Source organism: Leuciscus leuciscus, assembly GCF_965113295.1.
Source record: "Leuciscus leuciscus genome assembly, chromosome: 1".
Taxonomy (NCBI): Eukaryota; Metazoa; Chordata; class Actinopteri; order Cypriniformes; family Leuciscidae; genus Leuciscus; species Leuciscus leuciscus.
Window position 1 is genome coordinate 10,190,317 of NC_138725.1, and position 17,398 is coordinate 10,207,714.

Here is a 17,398-nt window from a genome sequence, read left to right on the forward strand (position 1 = left end):
CAATTGAGTGGTGAAATGTTCTGAGTACCACAGAATCACATCAGTTGACTATGAAACCTGTACTAGATTACACAGAAAGCACATTGAATATTATGTTGGGGAGAAAATTATTCCTCATCATTATGGTGTTCTTCCTTATAATCTGCTTCTTCCATGTCTCTTAACAGGTTTCAATTGTTATACAGCACCCTACAGTTCAACTAATGAAAGTTACTGTACCACACAGTGCATGCATGCACACATTTCTATGTATGTGAAAGAAGAGGTAACACTTTGGTTATATTTATGGTGATAAAAAGCAGATTTTATTACATGCTTTATATTAATAGTTAAGGTCATTGTCCAGAAGTATGAAAGGTGTTACTGTCTTGTAGATTACAGTCCATCATCAGATATTTCATAGTCACTGTCGTACTCATCAGCTGAAGCACTGTACAAGAAGTTGATGTCCTCTGCTCCAGACAAAACTTGCAGGTAACAGTCTCTTGCTTGCACCTTCATTTCTCTGATTTGATGTCGCTTTCTGAGGATGATGCTCTGCAGACCTTTCAAACCTTCTTCACTTAGGCCACATTGCGAATCTTAAAAGAGGAACACAAGAATATAAGACCAGCATTAGAAACTTTATAAACAGTCATCATTGTTGTGTATATTTATTAGGGCTGCCCCCTAATATTAATCTTTGGTCGGGGCAACCCTATGTTTATGTAATTTATTACAAATACATACTTTTCATTATCTCACTGGAAAACAAGCAGGACAGCTCTCTGAGGGTATCGGAACGAGTTGAAAGAGATTTCCAATGGTGGTCCATCTCTGCAACAAGAATCTTCTGCTCCTCCTCAAGTCTCCTTACTGACATGATGATGTCAAACGCCTTTCTCTTTGTCCTTAGATCGACAGAGTCTGGAATGCATTTATGATAAATAAATAAAGAATTTGTATTAAACATCAACCTTCAAAGAATCTCTGAAATAGTATGGGGTTACAGAATGACATTTGAAGCATTGTGGGTTATGTGTCATTATGTATCAGATTTGTCAGAAGCAGTCAACAAACAGTAACAATTACAATTATTTGTGACTAAATGTATTACAAGTAATCATTTCCTCACCGTCAGCCCAATCCTTTACATCATTCTTCCAATTGGCTCGCTGTCACTGTCAATTGCGCTTTCATGGACTCTAGGTTTTGTAACTGGCTTTGCAGAGCTTTTGTGGTCTACAATAACAAACAGTGGTAAGAAACAAAAAACAAATGTTCAATGCACAGCTTCATACACTGCTAACATGCAGTACTGAACATCTAAAATTAATTCTACTGATGTCATTACCTTTTGATATCGGCGGGTCAGTGAGATAGCCAAATTGTTGAACTTTTGCTGATTCCAGCGCATGGCCATGAGAGTCAGCATGTCTGTGCATCCTGAAAAACAAAGAAAATATGATGTTACCATATTCCTCCTACGTATTATGTAAGGATGTAACTAGTGCAGTATGTGGTCATCTTACCTGCTTTTGACATATGCTTTCTGGTTACTGCAATCCTAGATAGGAAGGCATTGCACTGTTCCACCTCCTCCCCTAGTGTTAAACCAGCACCGTCCTGATATGCCCCACTCCATTTTACCTGGTTAAGAATAAAAAAAATAAAATAAACAGATGTTTGCAGATGTTCAGTTTAGATAATACGATTCTATCACATAGCAACACTTCCTTACCTCGTATTTAAAATCATGGGCTTTGGCATGAAATACCGAAAGGAATGGCTTCATGTTAAGAAGGTGCTGGAGCTCTGGAGCAGGACTCCGTGCCGACACACCACAAGCTCCAATCCCTCCTCGTCTACCTTGCTGGCAGATCTTTGGGAGGTATCTCTGGCTGCTGACCACTCCCCTCCACAAACACTTCTTCCACTGAACTACAATATGGAAAATTGTTGATGAAAATAAGACTCTCGTAAACAAACTCTTCAGAAAGAGGTTATTATAGTGCTGTAGTCTAATTATCATCTAGAATTTTACATGTTTGGTTGTGTTGTGAATGTGGTCTACAAATCTTTTTACGTCTTCATCCTTGGCTATGAAGACGCCTTCAAAGATGGCCTGTTCCTCAGATCTAAAAAAACAACAATTGATGATTGACAACAATTTATAACTTAAAATCTGAGATTTCTTAGTTCACATTAAAGAGCTATGTTTTCTTATTAATACAAACACTGTGATACACAGTTTGGAGTAGCTAGCAGCATTCTTGAAACGGTAATGCTTGCGGTTTCCATCAACTGAAACTGCAAGCACATCTAGGGTGCATGCAGGACAGTTGAAGGGCTCTTCCTTGCATATGTTGTCCACCTCAAATCTCACAGCCTCCCACTCAAAAAAACTTTTCAGAAAACTGTCTGCTGAGATCTTGCTTATCAACCAACAACTCAAAGATATCAACAACACTGCAGGATAGATCAATTCAATACTCACACGACCAAAGCGGACCGTTGGCTGATTCAGTATTCTTAAAAATGCTTGGCAGGACAGTCCTGGTGCCGCCATCTTCATTTCTTCAAATGAAAAAAAGACATCTGTGGCATAAACTGTGGCAAATTGAAGGGTTGCAGGCCAGTAGTCACTTCTGTTTAAGTCATCGACTCCAGCAGTCCAAGTGGATTGGCATGCCTCACAAATTAACTCGGGCATGGTTAGATCATGTCATCCTGGAAATATCAAAAACACATCCACTGTAATGTAAACCAGGGTTTGGGTTCTTTGTACTATTTATATATTACTTTGTATACTTCATATATTTTTAGTTTTATATCTATGTCAAACTTGTAGGGAGTCGCGTATGGATATATATTTATTTTAAAGATGCTTCTCAAACAGGACAAAATAAAGTTCTTCACATTCTTACCATTCATTGTGACAACAGCAACAATCTTTCCTGGACTAACCCTCAATAACTCTGGTGAACAACCACAGATTTTGTCAGGCATCTCCACAGGTACAAGCCAGACTGAAAAAGAGCATACAGTACACTTGAATTATGTTAAGGGGGTAAGGCTAAAAATAATTTTTGAAGCTGCCGAAGAGGGACCTAAAGAAAAAAAACAAAAAAAACAGAATTGAACATTTTACACCAGTATTCTCTTCATCTGTGTTGCCAGAATGGGCTAAATTGTATGTGATATTCCTTTTCAATAAACAAGAAGTGAATATTGTTAATTACATTTTAGATAGAAATTAGACAAAAATTGTCAATGTAAGTTTTGCTCTATTTCGCAAAAAAAAAAAAAAAAAAAAAAGTTCCAAACAAAGCCACAGCAGAACTTCTAATATATATATATATAAATCAGTCAATAAGTTATGACAGCATTACTTGTTACATTAATTATACACATTAATTGTTTTATTTCATATTGAAAAATTGTGATGAGCCACAATTTAGTAGTTATGAATTAATTTGTATTGTTAATTATAGATTTATTTGGGTGTTAATTATATAATTTTGCGTGGATTTTAAACAATTAGGCTGTAAAACAAACCAATCTGGCAACTGTTCTTCATCTGAACATTTCTAATATTGGATAATAGTTGTGGGCTAATGTAATACTGAAAATATTACATTCCCCTACGATACATGATGATTATATGCGACAAAAATGAACTTGAATTCAATTAGCTAACTTTGCTAGCCTGCACATTTGGTGCAGCAAGCTATATTTTTATAATGCCTTCTATTATTTACCGTCATACGAAATTGCCACCTTACACATCTAAAGGTTCTAAACACAACTTCTTGTCCTGATTCAACAGTTTTTAGATGTGTAAATTTAAGGCTGAATCCCAATTCTCTGTCTTACCCCTTCCCCTTACCCCTTCCCCTTAGTTTTGCTCGTTCACGTGAGAGTAAGGGCTATCCCAATTCTCATTTTGATCAAGGGGTAGGGCTAAGGGGAAGGGGTAGATACCCCTTAAAACCAAGAATTTTCGCGAGCTTACTTGAAACCAAGGGGTACCCAGAATGCACTGCGCAACCGGCAACAAAGGCGGGCATACCATCAAGAAAGTCTCATTTTCGGCTTAAATGATTGATTGAAAAATTATGACAGTCGTGTTTTGTACTCTACACAGTCATGTACATATATATTTGCAACCATGTTGTTAACTGAAACGTTTTTAAACGTTTTTAAAAATCGCTGGTCTGCTACGCTAGGCTATGCTAACGATACATTGCTGGTTTGCACAATCAGTCCCGCATTTCTCTGACTAATGTCCGGGATTCGGCTTTTGTTTTCTACAGTCGCCATTCATTATGTGTAACGTTTCATTATTTGACACTGACACGTATGTGCCAGCTTTGCAGGTCATGTATTCAGCTTCAAACGGATCCCGACTGATACGAAAACACAGGAATTTAAGCAATGCTAAAACGCACATAAACCGATCACTTGTTTAGCGTTCATGTACGTTAAACACTACATTCAGATTCAACGGTTTGAATGAATTCAGTCCGGTTGAAACAACACTCTCTGTGCATAATGAATAGCGACGGCAGAAAGCAAAAGCCGAATCCCGGACATTTTTGGGTGATCCCGAAATCCAGGCGACATGTCCGGGAAAAAGATACGTGCTTAACATATTGTAACGCGTTGTGTTAGGAGGGAAACAAAATAAGGATAGCTCGCAGCTGAAGTATTAGGCCAGACAGACTCACGGAGGCGATTATTCACTCGCAATTTATTGACAAATCAAACTCCTGCAACTGTCTGCCACACGCTCCACCTTGACTTCCACAGCGTCACTCAATAAAACAAAGCAAGAATAATGAGCATCAACACAGAAATGACCCACATACATTCGAGTCGCACGGCACAATACCATTACAGCCTGTTCAACAGAGAGCGCGCAGCTCTTAAAGGGGCCATACTTATTTCCACTCGTTACAATATACTGTCCTGTATCACACAGGGACGCCGGAGTATGATGTATGATGACGTAACCAAGTGGCGTCTCATTTCATAGGGGTATGTTTTCAACCCTAGCGCTTACCACTCGGTTTCGAGGGACAAGGGCTAGGGGTAAGACGAAGGGGTAGGGGTAGGGGAAGGGGTAAGACAGAGAATTGGGATTCAGCCTAAGAATAGTATCCATCTCTATTAATTAACTCTTCTACTTACCAAGTGGGAAATCGCAATGGACCTTGGGATCGCCCCATACAGTGACGTCAGCGTTATTCATTTAGAGAATTTAATCAATAAAAAATAAAATAAAAAATAAAATATTAATTGAACACAATCGTAGCATATTATATATATTTATTAACATCAACAAACCTCCGATAAAAATACGTTACCCAGCATGCTCTAGTTAAAGCAGTGTACCTATGTACCAGTACCTATGACAAGAAAACGATTAAACTAATTACTTGCACGCCGTGGAGCGTTGTTAAACTCACCTTTGAATGCAGTTTTACCTGCAGTTGAGCGTTGTTTTGGTTAAACTCACCTCTGAATGCCGTTTTACCTGCTGTGGAGCGTTGTTAAACTCACCGCTGAATGCGGTTGCCGAACGCGCTAAACCTATGCGCAGAGAGGGCACTTTGATATCAGATTTCGAGGGTTTTTAAACATCAAAAACCAGTTGGAGGGCCAGATAAATATCATCTGGGGGCCGCCATTTGACTAGCCCTGGCATAGATCATTCATTGTAGTCTATTCCTTTTTATTTGTATTTATTGTAGCCTCGACCCATACACAGCAGACGGGTTGCGGTGTTACCCAAGACGTCAAATTTCAACGCCGCAGGCTCCGGTTCAGAGTTCTATAGAAGTCAAACGGACTACCCTGCACGTTGAAAAATGACGCCAAAGGTATACCCAGTGCGTTAAAAAGTGACGCCGCCAAGGGGTCCTGGCCAAGCGTCCATATTTAACGAGTCCAACTGCGTCCTGTAAAACGCCCGTGGGTTGCATTGATGGTTGAAAGCCATGAGCGTCTCTCACACACGATCAGGCACGTGCAGAGGGGGGGGGCGTTGGGTGCTCCAGCACCTGCCCTTTTGCCCCTTGGTGCCCAAAGTGCCCTTTTGTCAAGGCAAAATTTCCTCTCCTTTTTTTTAAATTAAAGGCCCTTTTGTGGATGCCTGCCCAATCTAACTATTAGTAAAATTAATGAATAATAATTTAGCCGTAAATAAAATGACCCACATGATGACCTTTCACCTTACGAACTCATCCGGGACGATTCCTCACGCTGCACGCACATTTTTTAATTTCGCGCGGCTACGCGCACTACCAGAGGATATCTTCAACTCTGCGGCTGCTGGTAAGTGGTGTTTCATTCTCAGCGAAGTGCTTTTGATGTTTGTTTACTTATTATTATTATTATTATGCAAGAACGACGTGAAGAGAGCATGCAGACAGAGATGTTGTTTATATTGCTGTGTGTAGGCTGTAGAAGTAACGTTAGCTTGCTGTTTGAGAGAGACAAGTTTCAGAGGGTCTGGTCTTTTTATGTTATTTGACTAAAAACTATTATTTATACTTTAAACTATTGTTATTATTTCTACAGTATTAATAAAAAAAAAAACGTAGAGTGCCTTAAAAATGATCACAACACTGGTAAGGCTTACCAGTATCTTATGTTTTGTGTGCAGCAGCCTCTGTGAACATCTCCCCTAACAGCCTGGACAGAGTCTGCAGCTTTACAGCAGGTCAGTGAGCGAGTGAGCCAGTTCCAAACACTGTCAGCTATCTTTACATCTTGTCATGGTCACATAAAAATGGTTTAATCAGCTAATATATCTCCTATATGTTTGTTTTAATGTCTACAGTCTCAGATCAACTCCAGCAGTATCATCATCATCATCATCATCATCAGCAGCAGCAGTAACAACAACAGCAAAGGCAGCACACTCACTTAAGGACTTTAGTAAGAATTTACCAGAACAGGTACCACATTAATGTTAAAAATCTTGTAAAGTATTAATTGCTGTATTTTTTCTGTTTGCTTTGTTTTTATTTTCATTGTATAAATGTAACTCTTGTATTTTTGTAAATCAGTTTATGCCATGAAAGTAGCCACAGATGCTGACATGGCATTAAATAAAACTATACTGTACTCTACGAAACATGGGCCACATTGATTTTGTCCTACACAGTTTACTATAACAGCTGTTCTTTATTATTCTGTTTAACAGAGAAGAAAAAATCCATCAGGTTGGGACAACTTAAGATACTTCAGTTTCTAATCCCAGAGTTATTAATAGGTGCACATAATTTTTTTTTTTTTACTCTTAAACTTAAAATTAGTCTTTTCTGTTCTGTTTCTTTTTCAAAACTGCATCAATGCATTTGCTGCCGTATCGATACAGAATCATCCATATTGATATATTGCTGTATTGATATTTTGAGCACAGCCCTATTTAAAGCCTTGTTCCATGTGCCCCCTTTTATACTTTGAGCACCTGCCCCTCCAGAGGTCTCTGCACGGCCCTGCACACGATAAAGGGTGTGTGTTGAATTCGGCCAATATACTCCTGCGGGCAATTAAGGGATGATGGAACCTATATTGTTGTGTTTTTAGTTAGGATACCTAGCACACATTCACGTTTAAATTGAGTAGGCTACCACAGGCTTATTTAAAACTAAACGAAATTGTAGCCTACGCATGCTACTGTTGCTGAAAGCGTCTGATATCACGCACTTGGATTGACTAGCAAAGTCCAACTGCGTCCTGTAAAACGCGGATGGGTTGCATTGGAGGTGGTTAAGCCGCGCGCGTCTCTCACAGACGATAAGGGTGTTGAAAATGGCGAAAATCTCCTCTCGAAAGATAAATAATGGAAAACAATGACCTCCTATATTAGGTGTAGGCAATCCTAATCATAGAGCAAACATAAGTCGTTGCTGAAAACGTCTTTAGTCTGTGCAGTCGATCAATGTTGAGGTGAATTGACGACTGGCGAAGCCCTGAGCGTGTAATTACATCGCGGATGGTTTTACATTGAAGTTGGTTGAAAGCCATGTGCGTGTCATCTATACGCAAAAGGGTGCTATATGCGTGGGCAGAAAACGCCGAAGGACGTGACAAAACGGCCTTATATGATGCCCTGAGATGAGAACGGGTTGCATGTCCAAGGCAGTGGCGAGGGGCTTCAGTATTGCGCAATATTCCTTCAGGAAATGATACTCCATTTCTGTGATGCATTTAATCCCCATTTGATTGCAAATTGATTGAGAGAGCCTGGCCGACATCTGTGAATGTCACTTCATCGTCATCCAATTCGTCTCAGGACTCCTCAGTAGGCTTGTACATTCTGCAGGCTTCAAGGAAATTCGCTGTGATTTTCAATGACAGTCCAAATGCTGAATGCACCTGCTCTATTTCACTTGCAATCACATCATATGTGTCACTTCCTTTGATTCTTTCACAGGCTAAGGCAGCTTTTTCACGGCTGAAATTCACAGGATTAATGCAATGGGCGCTCATTCCAAGGAAGCTTTTATTATTACAAGTCCATATGTCTGCGGTTGTGGAGACATATTCCAAACGCTCAAATGTTTTTTTTTAAGTTCATACTCCATATCCGCATAGCATTTATCTAGATACCTTGCAAATGTCTTTCAGTCCTGCAAGGGTACAGTCCTATCCGTCATGGGAATCATCAGAGGTGGGTAGAGTATCCAAAAACTGTACTCAAGTAAAAGTACAAGTATAGAAATATTTACTCAAAGTAAAAGTAAAAGTAATAATCTTAATAGTTACTTGAGTAAGAGTAAAAAAGTATCCAATGAAAAAACTACTCAAGTAGCGAGTAACTAGTTACTTCGGATCATATAGGCCTATATATATATATATATGAAGACTTGATGCAAAAGCCTCTGAGTGCCATCTGAAATTTTCTTCTAAAACAATCATTTTTATCAAGCTCGTATATTTAAATTCAGTAATTTCACTTTAATGACAATTAATAGGTAGGCTACTTTTCATTGCCATTTAAGTGTGAACATAAACATACAAGCTTGATAAAAATGCTATTTTAGAAGAAAATTTCAGATGGTACTTAGAGGCTTTTGCCTCTTAAGTCGTCATATATATAAAATATGATATTATTTAGATTTTGTTTATTTAAATTACTATTATTATCAGCTATCTTTGCAACAAAAACAGAAGAGAGACGTAAGCAATATTTCTGCCATCTGTATAGCTCGAAAATCATTGCCTGTCCTCTGGTTTGTATAATAGTAACTTATACAACTACATTTGGATTATTAGACAATGTCGAAATAAAGTGAATCTGCAGAGTGTTGCATTCAAAGGCATGTATAGAGATCGCTAAGACATGTGACGAAATGGGCGGCAACCTCATCAGAACGCAAAGAATTATGGGTATGTTTGGCCCGGCTGGCATAGCAGGCTAGTGTTCTGGTATGAAAATAATGAAAAATTAGCATGAAAAACAGAATATAATCCCACAAAATGCAGCGGGCTAAAGAAAACATTGTCGGACCATACCGCCTAAAACTAAATCCTAATGCAAAAACGAGATATGACGAGAAAATAAAGGGAATCAAAGGACTGGATCCTTACGAGCAGAGCGACTGGTCAAGGGACGTCAAACTGTTGCCCAACTTCCAGCACCCATATATATACAACTATATGATATTAAGTGTTAGTGCATACACACACGAAGTTTTCAGTAACTTCAAGTCGCTGCAGCAAGCCCAGGTCTTTTTTACAGATGGATGGGTCCAGGACCTGGAGATCGTAAAAGTGGGAAAGAAAACTGTCGTCCGTTCAAATGTAAGCTAATGTTTTAAGCACCACACTCCTCGCTCTCTCTCATCTATCTGCATGCAGTCAGAATTCAACAAACCAACGTGTGTGTGTGTGTCTGGGTGTGTCTATGTGTGTGTGTAAGTGTGTGTGTGTGGGAGAGGCGCTGGCGCGATCGAACAGTGGAAACATAAAAACATACTCTGTCATTTTGTTCAATTGTGTAAAGTGTTTACTTATATTTGTGTACACTTTTGTGAAACTGTAAACTCTTGTCAAACTGTAACCTACAACTGTCACCCAACCAAAATCTCTCTCTTTCTCTCTCTCTCACACACAGTTTAAAAGCAAAAAATATTTATCCAACCTCATTTAAAAACAGTCTATCAATGCCATCTTTTGGACATTCATCATATTGCATTGGTTTTAATTTATTGTCCTCAAACAGAGCTATAATCTGTTTATTTTTAAGTTACACTTAGATTAAAAAAGAAAATCAAATGTATTTTAATGGTAGTATTATTTTATACAGAAATACATTATTTATAATTAAGATGAGAATAAAGTTACTGTTAATTAAAATTTTAAGGAAAACAAATATATTGATCTGAAATATAGCAAATTAATTTTAAATTAATTCAGGTACAATTACCAAACATATCTCAAAGTCTTTTTGTTAATTTAATTAATAAACTAATTATATAAAACTATTGCCAGTGCACTACAAATAAACTGGTTCTATGCCTTTACTTTATTAATAAAACTTATTTAAAAAATACAAGGCTTAAGACATTTATTTTCCTTTGGTGGTCCAGCCTGAGACACGCACGATAAGGGTCAGGAAGGGTCGGGGTAGCTAAGGGCTGCATTAAGAAAGAGGGGAGGGATGAATGATGTAAAGGTGATGAATGGTTTACATGTGGGGGCTGGGGGCAGTGTGTTGTATGTATGAAGGGAGTGAGTTTACTGGTGTTGTGGACAAATCAGTGTAGTATGCAGGTAAGCCCATCCATCCCCAGCCCACTTCCAACCACATTGTACCCCTGATTGGCTGCATGCATCAAATAGCTCAATGTGTCTTACTAGTACTGTTTTGTATTTCTCTACAAGCTATTAATAATGCTTTTATTGTCTTAGGTGAATCACTCCATGCGACTCAGCCAGAAGCCCCTACAGCCATGGGTCATACTTACAGCATCTGGGGAAGTGGAGAGCGCTCACTGCACTTGTATGGCTGGAGTGGCAGAGAAGTGCGCACATGTGGCAGCCCTCCTGTACAAGATCGATACAGCTGTGCGTCTGCGGGGAAATGTGACTCCAACAGATGTTGAAGCATACTGGGTGATGCCCTCCAATATAACCAAAGTGCAGGGAGTGCCTGGCCATACTATTGATTTTACAACAAGCTCAGCCCGAAAAAAGGGACTTGATCGGTCAGTCTGTGGAGACACCAGCACAGCACCCAAGATCCGGACCCGCTCAGGTGGCACATGTTTACCGCAGAAGACACTTGCCGATTTAAAACCCCTCACAGAACTCATGCATGCACACAGGTCCGGACTGTGCTCTGTAATGGAGGAATTCTGCCACCTCTATGCTGATCCCATTCAGCCATGTGTCCTGCCCAAGTCACTGCTGCGTCTTCGCGATCCACAAATGGATGGCTGTGACTTGTCGGTCCTGCTTCAACACTGTGAGAGCCTGACACACCTTGTGGCAGTGACAGCCACAGAGGCAGCTGCACTGGAAAAGAACACAAGACAGCAGCACAAGTCTGACATATGGCACAGCACACGGGCTGGAAGGATAACCGCCTCCATCATGCACGCTGTTGTCTCCACCTCCATAACCAGACCAGCAAAGTCAACTGTGGAGAAGGTGTCCATAGAAACCTTCACTGAGAAAGACTGACAATGGCCCAGAGGCCATTAAATGGGGGAGAGAAAAAGAGGATACTGCAAGGGTCTCCTACATCACACAGATGGAGCTGCGGCACAGGGACATGAAAGTGGAACACTGTGGATTCATAATCAACCCTTCTTTCCCTGAAATAGGCGCGACTCCTGATGCACTTGTGCATTGTGCATGTTGCGGGAAAGGATGTGTGGAGATTAAATGCCCTTTTAAGCACAAGGACCAGAACATTCTGCAGGCATGTACTGACAAGGAGTTTTGTCTGCAGTTCACAGAAGGAAGGATGGTGTTGAAGCAGACCCACAAGTACTACAAACAGGTACAAACTCAAATCTTTGTCACAGAGTCACAGTTCTGTGACTTTGTTGTTTGGACGACCAAAAGCCTTGCAACTGTGCGTGTCATGCCTGATGTAGAACTTTGGGAGACGCTTTTGCCAACCGCACAACATTTTTTTTACAAGGTTGTCCTACCTGAGCTTGTAGCCCATCACTACACTCAACCCCCACCCCCTGTGCCATCAGCCGATTCCCAGCCAACAGACAAACCCAAAAAACGAGCACAGAACACAGTCAGAAAAACATTGGCCACATTACATCCAGGTAAAACACCCAAGCACAAGGTTTTCCAACCAGCCCCTACCAGCACCCCACCTTCAGCTGACCTACCTGTGCCTCCAGCTGACCTACCTGTGCCTCCAGCTGACCTACCTGTGCCTCCAGCTGACCTACCTGTGCCTCCAGCTGAGCTACCTGTGCCATTATTTGATTCACAGCCCACAGACAAAAACAAAAAACGAGCACGAAAAAAAACAATCAAATTGGCCACACTGCAGCCAGGTAACACCCCCCAGACCAAAAGAAGGGCATGTGAAAAGGCTGTGTTGTGGTGCATTTGCAGACAGCCTGAAGAGCTTGATGACATGGTTGCTTGCGATAATCAGAACTGTCCTATACAGTGGTTCCATTTAGGTTGCGTGGGACTCAGCAGCGCACCAGCCAGAGAAGAGTCATGGCAATGCGATGCTTGCACATGTCTGTGACTTATCACCCACAACCTACCTCATACATTTCCAGTTCTTTTCTATGGATTCTTTATAATGTAAATGTCTTGATCTAAATGTATTTACATGTTAAATATGTAAAGAAACTGAAATTAAGTTGGTTGTTACTTCTATTCAAGTTATGTAATTGAGTTTGTAATTGTGTTAATACAGATAAAGGAGGCAGAATTTCATTCAGTCTTTGTGTATTTTATTTACAGAGATGGCTAAAAATCATTACATGTGAGAAGAGACATTACAAAATCTTTTGGAAAACAAAAAAAACATTTACATATTAGATGTGAGCATGGTGTATAATTTTAACACGACGACTTCACAACAATACTTGGACACATATTGGTCAAAGCACAGCACACAACCACAATTTTATCCAGCAAGGTCTTATCCTCCCCCTCACAAGGCACAACAAATCCCAGGCGTATTGTGTCATTTAATATGTTAAACTTAGAGCGCATACACCCTATCACTCGCTCCATGTGGATCCTGACATGAGCTAACTTCCTGGTCTCTTCCACATCTTTTGCATTAAGTTGGCTGTGGCCCCTGGTGAAGGCAGGTATTTTCAGCGTAGCACCCACAAGGGCAACACTTTCTTTAATATCAAATCCACGGTCCGCTAACACTAGGTCTCCAGGCGAGAGCTTCTGAAGAAAGCCACAGTTCTCAGTGATCTGTTTATCACTGGCACGCCCCCCCCACCCTTTGGAAATGAAAGAGATGGTACCTTGTGGTGTTATGCCAATGAGATATTTCATTGTGTGCCTGCTTTTATAGTTTGAATATGTCTGTGCCTTTGCACGTAGATTTTGTGCCCTTTCAATGAAAAGCTCGAAGCAGTCAATAATAACAGTAACACGATTCCCAAACATCTCTACAAACTGATGTGGCATGCTTGCCTGTATACAATGTCGCTTTGGCCAGTACACCAAAGGGCTGAGGTGTGCATGCAGTACATTGATGGTCTCAGTGAACAGATTGGATGCGGTTTGTCGGCTAATGTCAAAGAGGTGTGCAACATGTTCGACAGGCAGATCAAGTCTTAAGCGCATAAGGGTCTGGAGGAGCATTTGAAAATGGGAGAGTTTTCTTTCTTTTGTTTTTGGTAGACTGGGAATGACTTGCATCAGTACACCCATCAATAGACTGAAAGATGGAAGGCCAGTGTAGTACTTCACTTTTGAATCATTGTCTTTGAGAAAATTCTCATCCAGGGCCTTTTTGGAGAGCTCTCCCTTCAGTTTTCGATTCTCCTCCTGCAAGCGGATTATTTCTTTGAGTCTGAGGCCACACATGGTGCACTTCTGTTGTTCATCTGCATTCCCCATTGGAGCACCATCATCCCCTGATGTTTCAGTTTCCATATCTTCCTCTCTCCCTGCATTGTCTGGGGCTGGTGGTAGGGGCTGAGTCTCTTGTCCTTCCATCTCAGCCACAGGTGCAGAGTAGTCTAATTGTAATAACAATAAGAATAATAAACTGTAAATCTCTGTATACTTGCCTGATGCCCAGGGCCCACTGTTTTCACCATTGGACATAAATATATTGAGTCTACTTGCATCTGTTACCAATATTTACCTGGGAACAAATGTGCTGCTTCATTCAACTCCGTCTCATGATCGGTGTGGACAGTGCCCGGCGATGGGGGTGGATTCACGGGACCTTCCATCTCAGTTGCAGGTGAAGTGTCTGACAGTAACCATAAAAAGAAATTGTGTCATATCACAACCTCTATTCCTAATGAATCCAGATTAGCTATACACAGGAGGCAACATACAGTACCGTTCAAAATTTTGGGGTCAGTAAGATTTTATTAATGTTTTTAAAAGAAGTCTCTTCTGCTCACCAAGACTGCATTTATTTGATTAAAAAAAACACACAAAAAAATTCAAATTTTAAAATTTTATGACAATTTAAAACAGTTGTTTTCTATGTTAATATACAGTAAAGTGTAATTTATTCCTGTGATCAAAGCTGAATTTTCAGCATCATTACTCCAGTCTTCAGTGTCACATGATCCTTCAGAAATCATTCTTATGATGATTTGATCACAGGAATACATTACACTTTACTGTATATTCACATAGAAAACGGTTTTAAATTGTAATAATATTTCATAAAATTACTGTTTTTGTTTGCATTTTTAATCAATTACATGCATCCTTGGTGAGCAGAATATACTTTTAAAACATTAAAAATCTTACTGACCCCAAAAATTGAACGGTAGTGTATATTGTATTCTTTTACTATTTACCTGGGTATAAAGGTGCTGCATTATCCGACTCAGCCTCGGGACCAGTGTTGTCAGTGCCTCGCGATGGGGGTTGCTGTTGTTGTGACCTCGTCGTCGCTCTTCTCCTAAACCGCTTGAACCGGTCTGTGTTCGTAGCTTTGACCTCAGTATGGCCGAGGTACAGAGAAGGGGCCCAGTCAGGATCACACTCCAACATTTCATAGGCAGGTTTGCCTGCAAACACAGTCACCAAATAAATTGCTATGTAGCCTAGATGTACAACATTTAAAACTGATTAACGTTACGCTTTAGTACATTGGTAACTTGCTCATTTTCTAGCCATTTCATGCTAGTTAACAGTTGACATTGGCCTAACGGCAAATCTAATGGTCAGGTTAAGTCACACAAAACACGCTGGTTATTTGCCCACAACATAACATTTACAGAGAGTAATTGTAACTTACCTTTGTGGAAATGCTTTGAACACACCATCATGTGTGGTGGAGTGTTATCGAAGGTAATCTTGGGCCTCCTTACTGCTGCTATCCATGCCATTCGTCGCCTTTTTGTCACCTCTGAAACATGGCTTGTACTATTATTTTTCCACGCTGGAAAACGATAAAAGGATATTACGTTCTTAAGCTTTATGCCACTTCTATCGTGAGAACGACTATTACAGTTTATAACACAGCAGGTAGACGGCATCTTGAACACTGCGTTCTTCCCTTCCCTCCATGCAATGAAGTTTGGCGCCTTATGTTTGTGCCGCGGATTCCCAAAATGCTTTGCGTTCACCACTGGGAATACGTCATGATGACGTCATGATGACGACACATTAGCAAGCCTTATTGACAGAGAAGAGTTAAGAACTCTTCACATGTGCTCGCGCTCATGACTGCTACTGAACCTGAACACACACACAAAAAAAAAAAAAAAAAAAAAAAAAGTACATCGACGAATCTTCTTCTGACAGTTCTCCAAAATATAATCAAATGTATATTTCTGCAAGCATGTTTTAACTGGTTAACTATCTACGGCAGGCAAAGGCATTCGTTTTCAAGTCGAGTTCGCACGCCACTGCGCAATACACACACACACACACACACACACACACACACACACACACACTACCGCGGGATGGCGGGTGTTCATAAACTGTGAACAATGGGAGCTTTATTTAATGTAAATTAATGTATATGTCCAAAAAACGGGTAATGTCATACTTTCTAGTATCGTGGCGTAATAATCTGTTTGGTTGTAAAATGTATTACCTGAGTGAAATGAAATCGAATATATCGTCCTGACTCCTGTGGAATCATTCATTCACAGACAGCTTACGAAGATGTTCAACTAATAAAGATCTTCATCGCTGGCAAAAATATGATGCATTTGAAGATTTGCTCTCACTTGACTGTACTGTAGGTCCACTGCCACTTCATCTAACGCTCTTGATGTGCTTAAATCTTCCTGTTACGACTCCGAGTCGAGTGTGAATTGAAATCAGTGTTGCCAACTAATTTTCAGGGGAAGTTGCTAAAGGCAGATCGATTTGTTGCTAAAAGTTGCTAAATGACGTTGTGACGTCATTGCGTTATGACGTCATTACGTAATCGCAACGCAAAACTACGCCATTATGTAATACGTAGATATTATTGTTTGTTAAATAAATTATATATATATATATATATATATATATATATATATATATATATATATATATATATATATATATAAAAAATTTAACTAAAAAAAGTTGGTTTAGTTACCCAGTAACTAAACCCTAAACCAACTTTTTTTAGTTAAAGGTGGGGTATGTAATTCTCTTTTTTGGCCATTTTTTCAAAATCACTTGAAATCCTATCCCTAACCCACTTACAGCCACTGAGTTAGAAGCACTGACATGAAAATTAAGCAATTTACTCATCTGTGGAACGGGCAAGACTCGAAAAACTCCAGCCAATCATTTCCAAGACCACCTAGAATCATTGGACAGTAAGTGCGTCAATCAAACGGTCGTACCATACCCCCCTCCCCCCATCCATGTCCATGCTCTTCGAATGGGTGGAGTCAAAGGAAAGAAGGTAGGACCATTTGAGTTGTGTATTTTCAAAATCTGCCAGCCGTTTTGCAAATCACATACCCCACCTTTAAAAAAAAGAAGACCTAAAACAACTTTTTTTAGTTAATGATCTGTAAGACTGGGGCTTTATTAATGCTGTTCATTTATTCAAGTAATTTATTTGACATTTGGGTATAAAGTGTTTTAATTCTACAATATATGCTGTAAAAAGGCTGTTCAACCTCTTCAGGTAGAACGGTAACTACTGCAGTTCAAATTTCCTATTGGAAGTTGTGGTGCCCTTACCAGCTCACCACGCCCTTGCGAGTGTTGTTTGGATTAGAGTCACTTTCCAAAAGTT

At 40.0% G+C, this 17,398-nt stretch overlaps 2 protein-coding genes across 2 annotated transcripts; both read right to left on the reverse strand.

The window, feature by feature from the left end:
- Nucleotides 1-298: 298 nt before the first annotated feature.
- Nucleotides 299-2,625, reverse strand: LOC309505417 (uncharacterized protein). Its single transcript, XM_082178779.1, has 8 exons — nucleotides 2,477-2,625; nucleotides 2,024-2,117; nucleotides 1,721-1,920; nucleotides 1,512-1,629; nucleotides 1,334-1,425; nucleotides 1,115-1,221; nucleotides 730-906; nucleotides 299-581 (listed from the first exon to the last, which is right to left on the reverse strand). The coding sequence occupies exons 3-6, from the start codon at nucleotides 1,772-1,774 to the stop codon at nucleotides 1,135-1,137; spliced, it is 351 nt and encodes a 116-aa protein (XP_082034905.1). The 5' UTR covers nucleotides 1,775-1,920; nucleotides 2,024-2,117; nucleotides 2,477-2,625; the 3' UTR covers nucleotides 299-581; nucleotides 730-906; nucleotides 1,115-1,134.
- A 10,422-nt stretch (nucleotides 2,626-13,047) lies between these two features.
- Nucleotides 13,048-15,794, reverse strand: LOC309508338 (uncharacterized protein; the record flags this gene model as incomplete). The annotated part of the gene is made up of 5 exons (XM_082182928.1): nucleotides 15,656-15,794; nucleotides 15,443-15,553; nucleotides 15,000-15,212; nucleotides 14,324-14,434; nucleotides 13,048-14,195 (listed from the first exon to the last, which is right to left on the reverse strand). Exons 2-5 carry the CDS (start codon nucleotides 15,531-15,533, stop codon nucleotides 13,048-13,050), a joined length of 1,563 nt encoding a protein of 520 aa, XP_082039054.1. The 5' UTR covers nucleotides 15,534-15,553; nucleotides 15,656-15,794.
- Nucleotides 15,795-17,398: the final 1,604 nt, after the last annotated feature.